The sequence below is a fragment of the Bos taurus genome, chromosome 22 (genome assembly GCF_002263795.3).
Source record: "Bos taurus isolate L1 Dominette 01449 registration number 42190680 breed Hereford chromosome 22, ARS-UCD2.0, whole genome shotgun sequence".
Classification (NCBI taxonomy): domain Eukaryota; kingdom Metazoa; phylum Chordata; class Mammalia; order Artiodactyla; family Bovidae; genus Bos; species Bos taurus.
The window spans coordinates 6,853,729-6,869,731 of record NC_037349.1 but is presented as its reverse complement, the minus strand read 5'-3'; the positions used below and the strand labels follow the sequence as shown (position 1 = coordinate 6,869,731).

Below are 16,003 nucleotides of genomic sequence, written 5' to 3'. Positions count from 1 at the left end.
GCAATTGGCCAAGTCAACATTTTATTTAAAAACACACATACACAATGGGAAAGGGCCCGTGACACCTTCCTAGCTGGTGACTGGCTGACCGCATGGTGCTACCACGAGGCTTCACTTTCAAGGAAGAGGGTGCCTTCAAGACCGGATTTCCAAGCGAGATAAATTAGATGATGGTTGTGTTGTCCGAAGAGAATTTAAGGCAGTGCTCCTCCCGAGGGCTGGAGAGAGGGACAGGCTTCACAGGAGTATTCAGAATCCCCTCCCCCCATCACCTTAAAGGTGGGGGGGTGCGGCTGTGGGGGTGGGGTTGGGGGGCGGGCATCAGTCCCTGAGGCAGTTCTAAAGCTGGAGGAAGAGATCAGATTTTCCTGGCGGTTGCTTTTCTTTCCCAGACAGGGAGAAATATTCTCTGATGAAGTGTGTAAGGCTGGAGAGAGAGGCTGGACCCGCTTGGAAGCCGGAAGAAGAGTCCTTCCCGCGCCTACCAGCCGGGGGATCCGGTGCGAGGCCGAGACCCCGGTTTCTTCTGGGGTCGCCAGCTCATGACCCTCCATCCGCGGGGTCACGCGTCCTGCAGGGCCTCCTACAGGGCTGGGGGTCCCTGGGGGCGTCAGGCGGCGTCTGGGGGAAGGGAAGGGCAGGGTTGAGGGGGCCGGGTCCTCAGGGCTGCCCCAGGGCTGCGCATGCGCTGCGTTCCTCTGCCCACACCAATACTTTATGCTATTTTAGTCCGTTTGTAAAAACCAAATAAAAGATTCCCCTCCCCGCTCCTCCCCACCCCAGGCTTCTTTCTCAGAGGTACTTTAGCTCCTTCAGCTATTTCTTTCGGGTCTTCCTCCATAAATTTAACATATTTATATCAACGTTGATTGATGTATCACTTTTAGACATTACCTATTAACTTTCTCACATTCTTTTTTCGTCATTCATTCTTTCTTTAAACAGCCTCACAGGGATATAATTAATCTACCACACAGTTCACTCATTTAAAGTGTGCAATTCCGTGGTTTTCACTATATTCACAGAATTGTATAACCATCCAATCTTAGGCCAGTCTCATCGTGTCCAAAAGCAGCCCCAAACACATACGCAGTCACTCCTGTATCCCCTGCCCCCAGCCCTAAGCCGGTACTCCACTCTCTGTCTGTGGATTTGTCTATTCTGGACATTTTCCCTAAAGGGAATCCTACTCCCGTGGTCCTTGGTGACTGGCTCGGTCCACCCAGCCTTCTGTTAGCTTTTTGCCAGTCAGACTATTAGAAGGAGACTGCAGCTCTACTGTGGCAAGCACTCTCTAAGGTGCTTTGATATTTTTAATGTATGTTTTAAAAACAAAGAAAAGAATAATGAGCAAAGAGTGCTGATTCAAAGAAAGAAGTAAAGTATAACTGGTTCAACTTCCAGCAATCCTATTTCTAGGAATTTATTCTAAAGGTGAAAAAACATTAGGTTATGTGTCTGGGGGTATATTTACAAGGATGTTCATTTGTTCATTACAGCACTGTTGAGTAGGAAAGAATTTTTAATTAAAAAAATATATATATAATGTACCCAAATAGGAGACGAGTTCAGTAAACTACAATGCTGACATGCAAAGGAGCCAGTGCAACACCACCGAGCCATGACGGATGCCAGAGCAGGACACTTAATAATGTGGAGAAAGTGACCGATAAGGGTCTGGGTAGGAGCAGAGGAGCAGTTTGCAAAATCATACACGAAGTCTGATCCTTTAATAAATGCACATCTCTTGGGACTTTCCGGGCGGTCCAGAGGTTAGGACTCTGCACCCCTGCTGAAGGGGGCTTGGCTTTGATCCCAGGTCAGGGAACTAAGATCATGTAAGCTGCATGGCATGGCCCAAAAAACAAAGGCACATCTCTCTCTTTGTGTATTCAGAGCAAGGAAATGCTGAAGGGACAGACACCCAGCAGGTGCTATTTCTCGGTAGTGTGATAATGGTTTTTATTAAAAAATTTTTTTTTCTTATTTCTATTTTCTAAATATACTACCTTTTATTTTTGTCATTAGGAAACTCATTTAAAGAAAATGCTTTGCCATCAAGAGAATGAGAATGTTGGGGTGACCCTGGGCACCATGGAGACAGGATGGTGCTCTGTAAGTGGTCCCCTACTGCCAAGCTCCTGAGCTCATGTCCTCCCATTCCTGAGCACAGGGACCTTCTTGGTCATCTGTATTCAGACCAGAACTCACCTGTGGACTGGGTCACGCACGAGATCTTGTAGGACAGCCACACACTCGCCAGGCAGAGGAAGGTGGCCAGGAAGCCGAAGACCTGCACAAGAGAGAGGGGCCAGGAGGTGCCCAGGGCAAGGGCCAGTCACGCAGGCAGCCCCTCCAGCGGCTCGTCCCTGTGCCTGCTTCCTGTACTGGCTGTGGCCGTGAGGGAGCCCAGGCACTCATCTGACCTGGCCACCTGTCCTCACGCAGCCAGAGGGGTGATGCCCTGGCCCCAGTCAGGCCGGCAACTGGGTTGCAGCCAGGCCTCTGGGCACCACCCCTCACCTCTTCTCCAGACAACTACGTGCCCCCGCTCTTTATCCTGGACTAATAAGAGAGGAAAAGGAGGAACAGTACATTTTATTTGGGGTTCTTAACATTCAGTATTCAAATGGATCTTGGTATGGTAGCATCATATGCACTTCATCCACAAAGGCTTTCTGTTCTGTCTGGCTTCCCAGCTGTCCTGGAGCCAGAAGTTGAGTAACATTAGGCTGAAGTAAGTTCAAGCAGCGTGCCTGTCCTTCCTGTGTTCCGCTGTGAGCACCCAGCCCTGTGCAGCCTTCTCATTTGTGGTAGGCAAAGGACCTCCCGGGCTTCCCTGGTGGGGAAGTTCTTTAGCTTCTTCACTATCCCAGATGGTAAAGAATCTGCTTGCCATGCAGGAGACCCAGGTTCGATCCCGGGGTCACAAGATCCCCTGGAGAAAGAAATGGCTACCCACTCCCGTATTCCTGCTTGGAGAATTTCACAGAGGAGCCTGGAGGGCTACAGTCCATGGGGTCACAAAGAGTCAGACATGACTATGCTTTGCTATGCTATCCTAAGTCACTTCAGTCGTGTCCGACTCTGTGCGACCCCATAGATGGTAGCCTACCAGGCTCCCCCGTCCCTGGGATTCTCTAGGCAGGAACATTGGAGTGGGTTGCCATTTCCTTCTCCAATACATGAAAGTGAGAAGTGAAAGTAAAGTTGCTCAGTCGTGTCTGACTCTTAGCGACCCCATGGACTGCAGCCCACCAGGCTCCTCTGTCCATGGGATTTTCCAGGCAAGAGTACTGGAGTGGGGTGCCATTGCCTTCTCCGCGGACATGACCAAGTGACTAACAATTTCACTAACACTTTAAAGGACCTCACGGAGGAATATTAAATGATGGAGTGAGAAGCAGACACAGACTCAGGTGTCTCTGCCTGGAACTTGGAAGCCTGTAGCCTTTTGCGACTTGTCACAGAGGTCCCCAACTTTTTTGGCACCAGGGCTGGGCTTCAGAGAAGACAATTTTTCCACGAACCAGGGAAGAGGGATGGTTTCAGGATGATTCAAGTACATTACATTTATTTCTATTATTACTACATCAGCTCCACCTCAGGTCATCAGCCATTAGATCTCAGAGGTTGGGGACCTCTGGTTAACAGCAACTGCAGCAGCAAGTGCTAATGCTGATGGAGCATTACTTCATCCCAGGCAGTGTCCTAAGCCCTTCAGATGCATGGCTTCCTTTAGCCTCACAGCTCTGCCAGATGGGAGCGCAGCTGTTACCTTCCCCCCCATGTTTTTGCAGTTCAAGAAAGCAGGAACGGGAGGTCAACTCTTTAAGCCAGGGCAGTGGAGTCAGCCAGGCCAGACCAGAGGTCTGAGCCCAGGGTTCCTCTCTGCTCACCTTGCCCAGGTGTCCACAGGCCCCCCAAAGTGCATGGCCAGGGGCTCCCAGAGGTCCAGCAGGAATGGCCCAGGGCAGCCAACCCAAGCGCAGGACTATCCTGCCTGCCTGCTGGTTCCCACACGTGGCTGCCCTCCCAGCCCCCATCAGCCTCCTCTTCCCCCTTGTCCATCTCCCTGGTTCCTTTTGTACCAATTGTCTGCACCACATAATCAGCCTATTACAGCCTGTCCCAGCCTCTCATTGTCTGTTCTGCACAATTAGCACATTATACACTGTCCTGCTCCCCAACTGTTCGCGCTGCATAATTGAACAGTTTATTACAGGGCTACATAATGTGCTTCTGGACGACAGGGCCTTGTGTGTTAATTGTTTCACAGCCCTGGCCTCCTAAGCAAGAGCATCACTTTCTCATATAGCACGGACTTTATCTTTTCACTTCTTCTGGCTTCTCCAGGTCCATGCTGGTTCCCACAGGACAGGTGGAGGACAAGTGGGGGCTGTTGGGAGTCCAGGGCTAATACTGTCATGTGCCACCTGAATCAGAAAACCCAGTGGGACTCTACCCGTGTGGTCTTGAAACACGGTGGGCACGAATCTCCTCTGTGCTTCATCTGCCAGCGAGCAGGTGGGAAACATGCCTCTTCTTGGAAACTAACCTCCACGGTGGGGAAGGGGAATGGGAGGGGCTTAAGGGGCACAAATTTAGGGGACGAGGGTTGCATCCCTGGGTCAGGAAGATCCGCTGGAGCAGGAAATGGCAATCTACTCCTGTATTCTTACCTTGAGAAACCCATGGACAGAGGAGCCTGTAGGCTACAGTCCATGGGGTCACAAAGAGTCGGCCACGACTGAACGACTAAGCTCAAGTGGCGTGAGTGCTCAGAGGTCTGGCTGCCCCTCTGCAGGGACCTTCTGCCCCCTGCAGACTCCACCCCTTGGTGGATCCCAGGCACTCACTGGCTCTCAGCCCGAAGTCAAGAGATTTTGAGTTCCATGTGGAAGTGAGTGACTATCACACAGACAGCTTCTCCTCAAACTCATTTGAAAAGTGAGGCAAATCGGTTGTAACCCACAGGCTTCCAAACTATAAACAATAAGCTAAATCAGAAATCAGATGACAGGAACCTATAGATCTTTTAAAAAATAGGCTTCCCATATGTGGCTTCTAAGACACATGTGGGTTCCCTGGTGGCTCAGACAGTAAAGAATGTGCCTACAATGTGGGAGACCTGGGTTCAGTCCCTGGGTTGGGAAGATACCCTGGAGAAGGGAATGGCTACCCACTCCAGTATTCTTGCCTGGAGAATTCATTCCATGGACAGAGGAGCCTGGCAGGCTACAGTCATGGGGTTGCAAAGAGTCAAGACATGACTGAGTGACTCACACTCACATAGACACATCTGTGCGTCTCTGGGTGATAAATACACATAGCTCCCACCGTGCTCTATTTTTGTCCACTTCATGCTACTTCTGTTCACGTTAGCCAGTGGGCAGTCTTCACCTCTGAAAGGTACAGGAGTGTTATTTCCTGGCCTGAATACTGAGAATAGTCAGGAATAGCAAAGCTGAGACTCCTGGTGGATAGCTGATCCCAGGACTGTTCCCTGGGCCCCAAAGGTGCCTCAGAACCCTTCCCTGCACAGGGCTGAAGCAGCCCCGAGCGAATGACCAGGGCAAGCATGAGAATTAAAACCTACTTATCCCCTGATTTAAGGAGTGGCTGTAAGAGAAAGAGGTCTGGGCCACTGGGGCCATTTGAGTTTGCACAGCCCTGCCCATCACCACCTGAAACCCTCTGCCATGGGCCCAAGTTTCAGGCTCTCTGGGGACTGCTGCTGGTGGATCAAGGTGGAGACTGATCCTGAGAAAGAAAGGCCCCAGAGAACAATCCGTTTGCTGCCCTGTGAGGAAGAAAGTGGGCATTCAGAATAGGAATTCCTCCCTGCCGCCTCCTGGGAAACGTCCTCACCGCTCCAGCCACCAGTCCGCTCTGGCTGTAACTCTTGGAAGCTGCCACGATGGAGGCGATGAGGAGGAGCAGGGTACCAATTAAATAGTGCAGGAGTTCCTGGGGGCAGAAACAAAGCAGACCAGTGGGTAGGGAGCTCCACTCCCGGTTCTCAAAAGAGAAGGATGGGGGGAGAGGGAGACACTTCTTCTCCCGGTAACACCCCAGCAGGAGCAGTGGAGCTCACAGGCAACAAGAAAGGACAGCTGGCCAGGATGAGGCCAAGCAGGAGAGAAAAGACGCTAGGCAAGCAGGAAGAGAGGCGGCAAAGATAAAGATGCTTCTCAGGTGAGCAGACAGGTCCCCTAAGGATGGCTGCACTCCTGAGGTCAGGCTGTCCATGGTTACCTGGACCTCTGGCTAAAGCTCCTAACAAGCAAATGAGCTGCTTGCAACTTCCAGGCTGGAGTGTTTCAGTGCAGTTCCAGCTCTGAGAAGCAAAGCTCCTTAGAGAGATGTGTGCCTTCGCTTCTGCTGCAGAGAAAGGTCTGGGCTCGCAACGTGCTGGCTTTGATGGCTGCCTGGAGGGCCTCCCCATTCTGTGGACAACAGTCCTCCCAGTTCTACCCGCATTTTTTCTTCCCTCTTCTTGGCTGTTGAAAACATGCCTGCAGGCCAGACTGCCGAGGGTCAGCAGGAAGGGCTGACCTCGTCTTTGCTTCCCTTGGGTCCACAGGGCCATCTCTTTATGCCCCATTCACTCTCCACGATTAAATGCGGGCTTTGCAGGTCCTGGAGGAGGTGGGGTCTCTGTCTTTTGACAACAAGAGGATGCTTCTCCTCATGCCACCCCTTCCCTACCAACACCAGATCAGAAGGATGAACTGGGGCTTAGGGCCACCGACAGTGGACTGTGCTCTACAGAGACATTTGTAGCTGTTAGGGCATATATTAAAAGTGAAGAGAGGTTTTCAACGAATAAGCTAAACCTTCACCTTAGGACACTGGGAAAGAAAAGCAAGCTAAAACCCACAAGAAGAAGAAAGAAGGAAACAGAGATTACTGCAGAAATGAATGATACAGAGAAAAGAACAACAGAGAAAGGCCATGAAATCGAGAGTTGGTTCCTTGAAACGATCAACAACATAAAGAAAACTTTAGCTAGACTGACCAAGGGGAAAAAAACAAGAGAGGAAAAACATTCAAATGGCCAGAATCAGAAATGAAAGAGGAGACATCACTACTGATGAAATAAAAAGGATTTTAAAAGAATACTGTGATAGGCTGTACACCAATAAGTTAGATAAGTTAGATGAAATGGAGATATTCCTAGAAAGACATGCTACTGAAAATGACTCAATCTGAATAAGATCTAAAATAGTGGAACCTGAATGAATAATAAAAACACTACCCACAGGAAAAGCCCAGACCAGATGGCTTCCATGCAGAATTACAAACATTTGGAGAGGAATCAATACCAACTCTTCCCAGACTTTTCTAAAAAACATAAGAGAAGGAAACACTTTTGATAACAAAACCAAAGACATCACAAGAAAACTACAGACCAATAATATTTCTTATGAATATCAATGCAAAAATGCTCAACAAAAGACTAGCAAACCAAATCCAGCTACATGTAAACTGAATTATACATCACAGCCAATCAGAATTTCCCCCAGGAATGCAAAGATAGTTCCACATATGAAAATCAGTGCAATAACAAAATCCTAAAGCGATTAATCACCCTACATGATTGTCTTAATAGACAAATAAATTAAAGGTAACTTCTTCTATTTGAGGGAGAAGGCAATGGCACCCCACTCCAGTACTCTTGCCTGGAAAATCAATATCATCTCTGGTGGCTCAAACAGTAAAGAATTTGCCTGCAATGCAGGAGACCTGGGTTTGATCCCTGGATGAGGAAGATCCCCTGGAGGAGGGGAATGGCTACCCACTCCAGTATTCTTGCCTGGGGAATTCCATGAACAGAGGAGCCTGGCAGGTTACAAACCATGGGGTTGCAAAGAGTTGGACATGACTGAGTGACTAACACTTATCTATAAAAACCCCAGCTAATGTTACATTTAATGATAAAACCTAATACTCTCCTCCTAAGATTGGGAACAAGATGATATCTGCTCTTGACACTTCAACATTCAATTTCTTGCAATAAGTCAAGAAAATGAAGTAAAAAGCATCCAGACTGCAAACAAATGTAAAACTATCTCTTTACAGACAGTATGCTCCCATAGATAGAAAACGCTAAGGAGTCCACTAACCGTCTATTAGATCTAATAAATGATTTCAACACGATTGAGGATACAAGATCAATAAACAGAAATCAATTGTATTTCTATCCACTTGCAGTGAACAATCTGAAAATGAAATTAATAATTACATTTGAAATAGTATCACAAAGGGTAGGACACTTAGCAACACACTGAAGAAAAATAGTATAAAACTCGTACTCTGAAAGTTACTTGACATTGTTGAAAGAAGTTTTAGAAGATCTAAATAAATGGAAAAACCTTCCATGCTCATGGATCACAAGACTTTATATTATTATTAAAATGGCAAGACTCTCCAAATTTATCTACAGATTCAATGTCATTCTTATTAGAATCTCAGCTAACTTCTTTGTGGAAACCGAAAAGCTGATTGTAAAGTTCTTGTGGAACTACAACAATTCAAAATAATCCTGAAAAAGAACGAGTGGGAAGACTGCTGGAATACAACATGGTACATCCACTTTGGAAAATAGCCGGGCAGTTCCTCAAACAATTAAACAGTTACCATGTGACCCAGCAATCTCACTCTTAGGTATATTCCCAAGTGAAATAAAAACACGTCCATACACAAAACTTGTATACAAATGTGCACGGCAGCAGGATTCACAATTGCCAAAAGGTTGAAACAACCCAAATATCCATCAATGATAAATGGATAAACAAAATGTGATTGAGTGGTTAGGACTCTGTGCTTGCAATGCAGGGGGCATGGGTTCGATCCCTGGTCAGGGAACTAAGATCCCGTATGCCACATGGTGCACCCCCAGCGAACAAACAAATCAACAAAAAACCAAAATATGGTATATCCTTTCCATGGATTATTTGTTAGCTATAAAAAGCAATGAAGTACTGATATATGCTATAAATAGATAAACCGATACACACTCTACTAAGTGAAAGAAGCTAGTTACAGAAGACCACATATACGAGTCTACTTACATGAAATCTCCAGAACAGGAAAAGTTATAGAGACAGAAAGTCAATTAGCAGTAGCTCAGGGCTGGAGGAGATGCGGGGTAGGAAGTAACAGCTAAAGGGTACAGGGTTTCTTTTTGAGGTGATGAAAATATTCTAAAAATGAGGTGACGGTTGCACAAGTCTAAAAACATACGGAAATCCACTGAACTGTACACTTCAATCGGTAATTGTATGACATGTCACCAAGGTGTAAATAAAGCCGTTTAAAAAATAATATAATGGGAAGAAGAAACCTTAGCAACTTCTGATATCTTTATTCAGACTCTGCCTGTCCACTTCAGCTGACAGATCCTATACGTACGACAGTGTAAATACCCAGCACCTCTATCAGCTTTATCCTTCCACGTTCCGCCTCCAGATCACCCCCCAACCCGCCACACAGCCCATTTTCTGTCATTTGAGAAAAGAAGCATCGAGATGAGAAGCACAGCCTTCTTGCAGCTTGAAGGTGAGTTTTAGAGGCCAGTAGGACCGGAGGCAGAGAGGGCTACCCAGCAGTGGGAAATTCAGGGCTGAAGCAGCCAAGGAGGCGGGGCGGGTAGGCTGGAAGGGCGTCGGGCCCCAGCGCCCAGCCGGCGTCCTGACCCGTGCGGGCGGAGCGCAGCCGGGCCACTCCCTTACCGACAGGGGCCAGCTGATACAGGTGAGCACGCGGGGCAGGCGGAAGAGGTGCGCCAGGTAGAAGGCGAGGATCATGATCAAGTTGCAAATGGTGACCACCTCAAAGTAGCTGTAGGCGCTGTAGCTCGTCCACAGAGAGCTCCTCACGCAGATGAAGGCGATCAGCAGCGTGGCCTGGGGTGGGAACACGGAGACATCAGAGGAACGCCCACCCGAGATGGGCACCCAGGGCACGAAGGACCAAACAACAGGGACTTCCCTGGAGGTCAATGGTTAAGACTCTGCACTTCCACTGCAGGGGGCTCGGGTTCGATCCCTGGTCAGGGAACTAACATCCCACATGCCCAAAAAAACAAAATAAGATAAAATGAACACAGGGATAAGACAGATTTATAAAAAGAAACAAGAGGAACACAACCAACCACAGGGAACTGAGGAGCTGCCACAATTGAGGTTACTTCCTCACAAATTGGCAAGGAACAGCAGTTTCCCCACAGGACAAGGCTTTGATGCACAAGCCCCTGGGAACACTGAGGATGGGAGGGAGTGGCATGTCTGCTCTAAGGAGTCTATGCAGCAGCAGGGTGCAACCTTAGAGAGAAGGCAGGAATTCTGGAGAGAGCCAGGCAGGACCACTCCCCTTATCTGCTCAACCTCCAGAGTTGGTCAGATAGTGGCCCCCAGGTTTACATGTTAGGCTGACCTAGGAAGTTGCCAATACTTGACTATTTTTGACCCACCAAGATGTCCCTTCATACAAATAACCTACCAGCTGGCAGACAGTAAGTTACTGTTGACAGGAAATCAAATAACAATCCAGCAAAGAAGACAGATAAGAGAATTTTATTTGAGTCAAGCTGAGGATGATAGCCTGGCAAACAGATTCTCAGAAACTCTGCGAACTCCTCCACTGAGCAGAAGTCAGAGGTGCGGTTTCATACATTTTTGAGACAAAGAAATTATGTATCATATTGACAGGTCAGCATTGAGCACACAATTCGCTGAAGTGTTTTTGTTTTTTTCAATTATGCATGTACAGATAAGCCTTTGGTCAGTGTGGGCCCTTGTTTGAGACGGAAAAGAAATATATTAATCATAGAGTTATAAAGAATCTGAAGAAAGAGGACTTCTCAAAGATTGAGTCCATCTCTCCGCTTTGAGGAGGTCTGGTTAATGAATAACATAGATTCACACTGCACTCTGGGAAAGGCCCACGAAGGCGGCATGTCCTTAGTTGCAGCTGCTGCTAGTGCTGCGTGGCTTCAGTCGTGTCTGACTCTGTGCGACCCCATAGAGGGCAGCCCACCAGGCTTCCCGTCACTGGGATTCTCCAGGCAAGAACACTGGAGTCGGTTGCCATTTCCTTCTCCAATGCATGGAAGTGAAAAGTGAAAGTGAAGTCGCTCAGTCGTGTCTGACTCTAGCAACCTCATGGACTGCAGCTCACCAGGCTCCTCCATCCATGGGATTTTCTAGGCAAAAGTACCGGAGTGGGGTGCCATTGCCTTCTCCGTGTCCTTAGTTACTGCTGGCTTTTTTTCCTTCTGTCTCAGTTTGACTGTTCTGCCATGGAAGATTTACCCCATCGTTATCGTGTACTGACTGGTTGATCTCTCCACCATGACCAAGTAATCCAAGCCTATGTCCCAACCAGTAACGCTGAAGAAGCTGAAGTCGAACGGTTCTATGAAGACTTACAAGACCTTTTAGAACTAACACCCCCAAAAAGATGTCCTTTTCATTACAGGGGACTGGAATGCAAAAGTAGGAAGTCAAGAAACACCTGTAGTAACAGGCAAATTTGGCCTTGGAATACAGAATGAAGCAGGGCAAAGACTGACAGAGTTTTGACAAGAAAATGCACAAACACCTTCCAACAACACAAGAGAAGACTCTATACATGGACATCACCAGATGGTCAACACCAAAATCAGATTGATTATATTCTTTGCAGCCAAAGATGGAGAAGCTCTATACAGTCAGCAAAAACAAGACCAGGAGCTGACTGTGGCTCAGATCATGAACTCCTTATTACCAAATTCAGACTGAAATTGAACAAAGTAGGGAAAACCACTAGACCATTCAGGTATGACCTAAATCAAATCCCTTATGATTATACAGTGGAAGTGAGAAATAGATTTAAGGGCCTAGATCTGACAGATAGAGTGCCTGATGAACTATGGAATGAGGTTTGTGACATTGTATAGGAGACAGGGATCAAGACCATCCCCATGGAAAAGAAATGCAAAAAAGCAAAATGGCTGTCCGGGGAGGCCTTACAAATAGCTGTGAAAAGAAGAGAAGCGAAAAGCAAAGGAGAAAAGGAAAGATATAAACATCTGAATGCAGAGTTCCAAAGAATAGCAAGAAGAGATAAAGCCTTCTTCAGCGATCAATGCAAAGAAACAGAGGAAATCAGCAGAATGGGAAAGACTAGGGATCTCTTCAAGAAAATTAGAGATACCAAGGGAACATTTCATGCAAAGATGGGCTCGATAAAGGACAGAAATGGTATGGACCTAACAGAAGCAGAAGATATTAAGAAGAGATGGCAAGAATACACAGAAAAACTGTACAAAAAAGATCTTCACGACCCAGATAATCACGATGGTGTGATCACTCACCTAGAGCCAGACATCCTGGAATGTGAAGTCAAGTGGGCCTTAGAAAGCATCACTACGAACAAAGCTAGTGGAGGTGATGGAATTCCAGTGGAGCTATTCCAAATCCTGAAAGATTATGCCGTGAAAGTGCTGCACTCAATATGCCAGCAAATTTGGAAAACTCAGCAGTGGCCACAGGACTGGAAAAGGTCACTTTTCATTCCAATCCCAAAGAAAGGAATGCCAAAGAATGCTCAAACTACTGCACAATTGCACTCATCTCACACGCTAGCAAAGTAATGCTCAAAATTCCCCAAGCCAAGCTTCAGCAATATGTGAACCGTGAACTTTCTGATGTTCAAGGTGGATTTAGAAAAGGCAGAGGAACCAGAGATTAAGTTGCCAACATCCGCTGGATCATCGAAAAAGGAAGAGAGTTCCAGAAAAGCATCTATTTCTGCTTTATTGACTATGCCAAAGCCTTTGATTGTGTGGATCACAATAAACTGTGGAAAATTCTTCAAGAAATGGGAATACCAGACCACCTGATCTGCCTCTTGAGAAATCTGTATGCAGGTCAGGAAGCAACAGTTAGAACTGGACATGGAACAACAGACTGGTTCCTAATAGGAAAAGGAGTTTGTCAAGGCTATATATTGTCACCCTATTTATTTAACTTATATGCAGAGTACATCATGAGAAACCCTGGGCTGGAAGAAGCACAAGCTGGAATCAAGATTGCTGGGAGAAATAGCAATAACCTCAGATATGCAGATGACACCACCCTTATGGCAGAAAGTGAAGAGGAACTCAAAAGCCTCTTGATGAAAGTGAAAGTGGAGAGTGAAAAAGTTGGCTTAAAGCTCAACATTCAGAAAACGAAGATCATGGCATCCGGTCCCATCACTTCATGGGAAATAGATGGGGAAACAGTGGAAACAGTGTCAGACTTTATTTTTCTGGGCTCCAAAATCACTGCAGATGGTGACTGCAGCCGTGAAATTAAAAGACACTTACTCCTTGGAAGGAAAGTTATGACCAACCTAGATAGCATATTCAAAAGTAAAGACATTACTTTGCCAACAAAGGTTTGTCTAGTCAAGGCTATGGTTTTTCCTGTGGTCATGTACGGATGTGAGAGTTGGACTGTGAAGAAGGCTGAGCACTGAAGAATTGATGCTTTTGAACTGTGGTGTTGGAGAAGACTCTTGAGAGTCCCTTGGACTGCAAGGAGATCCAACCAGTCCATTCTGAAGGAGATCAGCCCTGGGATTTCTTTGGAAGGGATGATGCTAAAGCTGAAACTCCAGTACTTTGGCCACCTCATGCGAAGAGTTGACTCACTGGACAAGACTCTGATGCTGGGAGGGATTGGGGGCAAGAGGAGAAGGGGACGACAGAGGATGACATGGCTGGATGGCATCACTGACTCGATGGACGTGAGTCTCAGTGAACTCTGGGAGTTGGTGATGGACAGGGAGGCCTGGCGTGCTGTGATTCATGGCGTCGCAAAGAGTCGGACACAACTAAGGGACTGATCTGATCTGATCTGACTGGCTGATGTACATGATCTCATTGCGACGGTCCAGAACTCTGCCGAGTCAGCAAAATCCCCCCCCATGTCTGCTTTTGGGGAAATGCAGGCAGACAGGCTCCATCATCAGCCCATGGCTACCCAGTTAGAGCTTTCCTGGTGGCTCAGACAGTAAACAATCTGCCTGCAATGCAGGAGACCCGTTTCAATAGCTGGGTTGGGAAGATCTGCTGGAGAAGGAAATGGCTACCCACTCCAGTATTCTTGCCTGGAGAATCCCATGGACTGAGGAGCCTGGTGAGCTACAGTCCATGGGGTCGCAAAGAGTTGGACACGACTGAGTGACTAACACCCAGTTTGTAAGCAGTGGAGGATGGATCTGAATCCTAAGACTGTCTGATTCCAGGGATCATGTACCTCCACTTTGGATGCAGTTTTGCTCTCCAAAATGTAAGCCCTGACCACAAGTGAGCTGAGGAGGCCAGACGCATCATCAAACGTGTGGGGATCCCGGCTACAAGGTGTTGCTTGCTCCACGCCCCGTCCCCCGGCATCCCGGGGCCTGCTATGAGAACTCACTAAGTATATTGTTACCTGAATGAATGAGTGTGCAGAAGTAATAAACTTGTGACCTAGTAATGAATGAGCAGGTTGGGTCAATTATTAGCAACATAAGAATACTATGGGAGGGACATCCCTGGTGGTCCAGCGGTTAAGATGACATGCATCCCATGCAGGGGATCCAGGTTCAATCCCTGGTTGGGGAACTAAGATCTCACATGCTGCACGGCATGGCCAAAAAAAAAAGAATACCATGGGAGGGCAGACTGGAAGAGGGAAGAGAAGGCTGAGTTTCTGTGAAGGCCACTCACAGAGAAGAAAGTCTTGCTCACCCCAAATGGGGATGAACTGATAACACACAGGTGTTAAACGTATGTAAAGTCTGGTCAATATTAAAAGCACAACCAATTTAGGACAAAGGTTAAATCTTTCCTACTGCCTCTGGCCTACAGAACAGTGACTGTCCAAGGGCGTGTTGTGTTCTATGAGACAGCTGGTGATGTCTGCAGACATTCCTGGTGGTCACAGTGTGTGTGTATGTGTGTGTGTGTGTGTGTGTGTGTGTGTGTGGTGGGAGGATGCTGCCACCCCTCCATGCACAGGACAGTCCCCATAATAAAGAACTATCTGGCTTCAAGTGTAGCCCTCAAGCTACTGTGCTGCCGTGGGGAAACCTCGCTGCAGAAAGTGAGCAGCTATAAAGAGAATTCAATCACGAAATCTAAGGCTGGCCAATGCTAAAAACGCTGTTTTCTAAAGCTCCTCATTCTAGCATTCTATCAGGGGCCTAGGTTACAGGGACGTCAGCCAGCAAAGAACAGTTCAGCTTGAGGCCTAAAGTGGGCATGAAGAGTGTTCTACTTAACAGATCAAAGCAGAAGAATGTGGCCCTGACACATGGAGACCCTCAATGTTTGCATATTTCCCTTCGCTAATGAGCAGCCTGAGGATTTTCATTTTTTCGGTTCCTCTCCAGCCCACTGGCCACGGATGATATAATGATTCACGCCTTGAGGCTGTTTCAAAGCTCCAAAGGGAGTCTTTGCTTCACCTAGGAGTGTGCCTGATGGTCAGAGCTCGGCTGCTCCATCAACATCCCCCCATTTCCAGCCCTCTTCTATCTGGGGAGTGAGGTGGGGGGTCCCTCCACCTGGCATGGATCCTCTCACACAGGCTGGGGTGGTTTAATTCACTTAAAATGCAAATAACCCAGGATTATGCAGTGTGATTTCGAGGTGGAGAAGCAATTTTGCACCTCATTGAATGCACAGATTAGAATCATTTTTACCAGTCTTTATCTGGGACTGAGTCTGCGGACACACGGGTAAGTTTCCCCAAGCAACAGAAGGGGCCCAGGCAGGTTTTCCCCTCTGAGCCCCAGGGCTGAGCCGAGAAGCACACGATTGCTCTATGACCCCAACCCATCTCCATCTTCTCTGGGAACCCTGACTATGAAATAAGACTTCCCGAATTCTCATCCCTGGGTCTCAGGCCGCCAGTCATGCAGTCTTCTCCGTAAAGCCCGATTCTGGCCAATCTCGTTTAGAGGGCAGATGGTGTATACTCGT

At 47.4% G+C, this 16,003-nt stretch overlaps 1 protein-coding gene across 6 annotated transcripts in view; it reads right to left on the bottom strand.

Moving 5' to 3' along the window:
• The window catches only part of CMTM7 (CKLF like MARVEL transmembrane domain containing 7), a 124,826-nt gene that overhangs the window by 76,927 nt on the left and 31,896 nt on the right, over window positions 1-16,003 (bottom strand). For 2 of the 6 annotated variants that reach the window (XM_059879734.1, XM_059879733.1), the window contains exons 2-4: window positions 9,738-9,911; window positions 5,872-5,970; window positions 2,212-2,293 (exon numbers count right to left, since the gene is read on the bottom strand). The exons of 1 other annotated variant lie outside the window; for it this stretch is intronic. In XM_059879734.1, the coding sequence (XP_059735717.1) occupies window positions 2,212-2,293; window positions 5,872-5,970; window positions 9,738-9,911 (355 nt within the window). Of the gene's footprint in view, window positions 1-4; window positions 622-2,211; window positions 2,294-5,871; window positions 5,971-9,737; window positions 9,912-16,003 lie in introns of those variants that run through there. 3 more of the 6 variants (NM_001075960.1, XM_005222482.5, XM_024982824.2) reach the window with 3 other exon arrangements.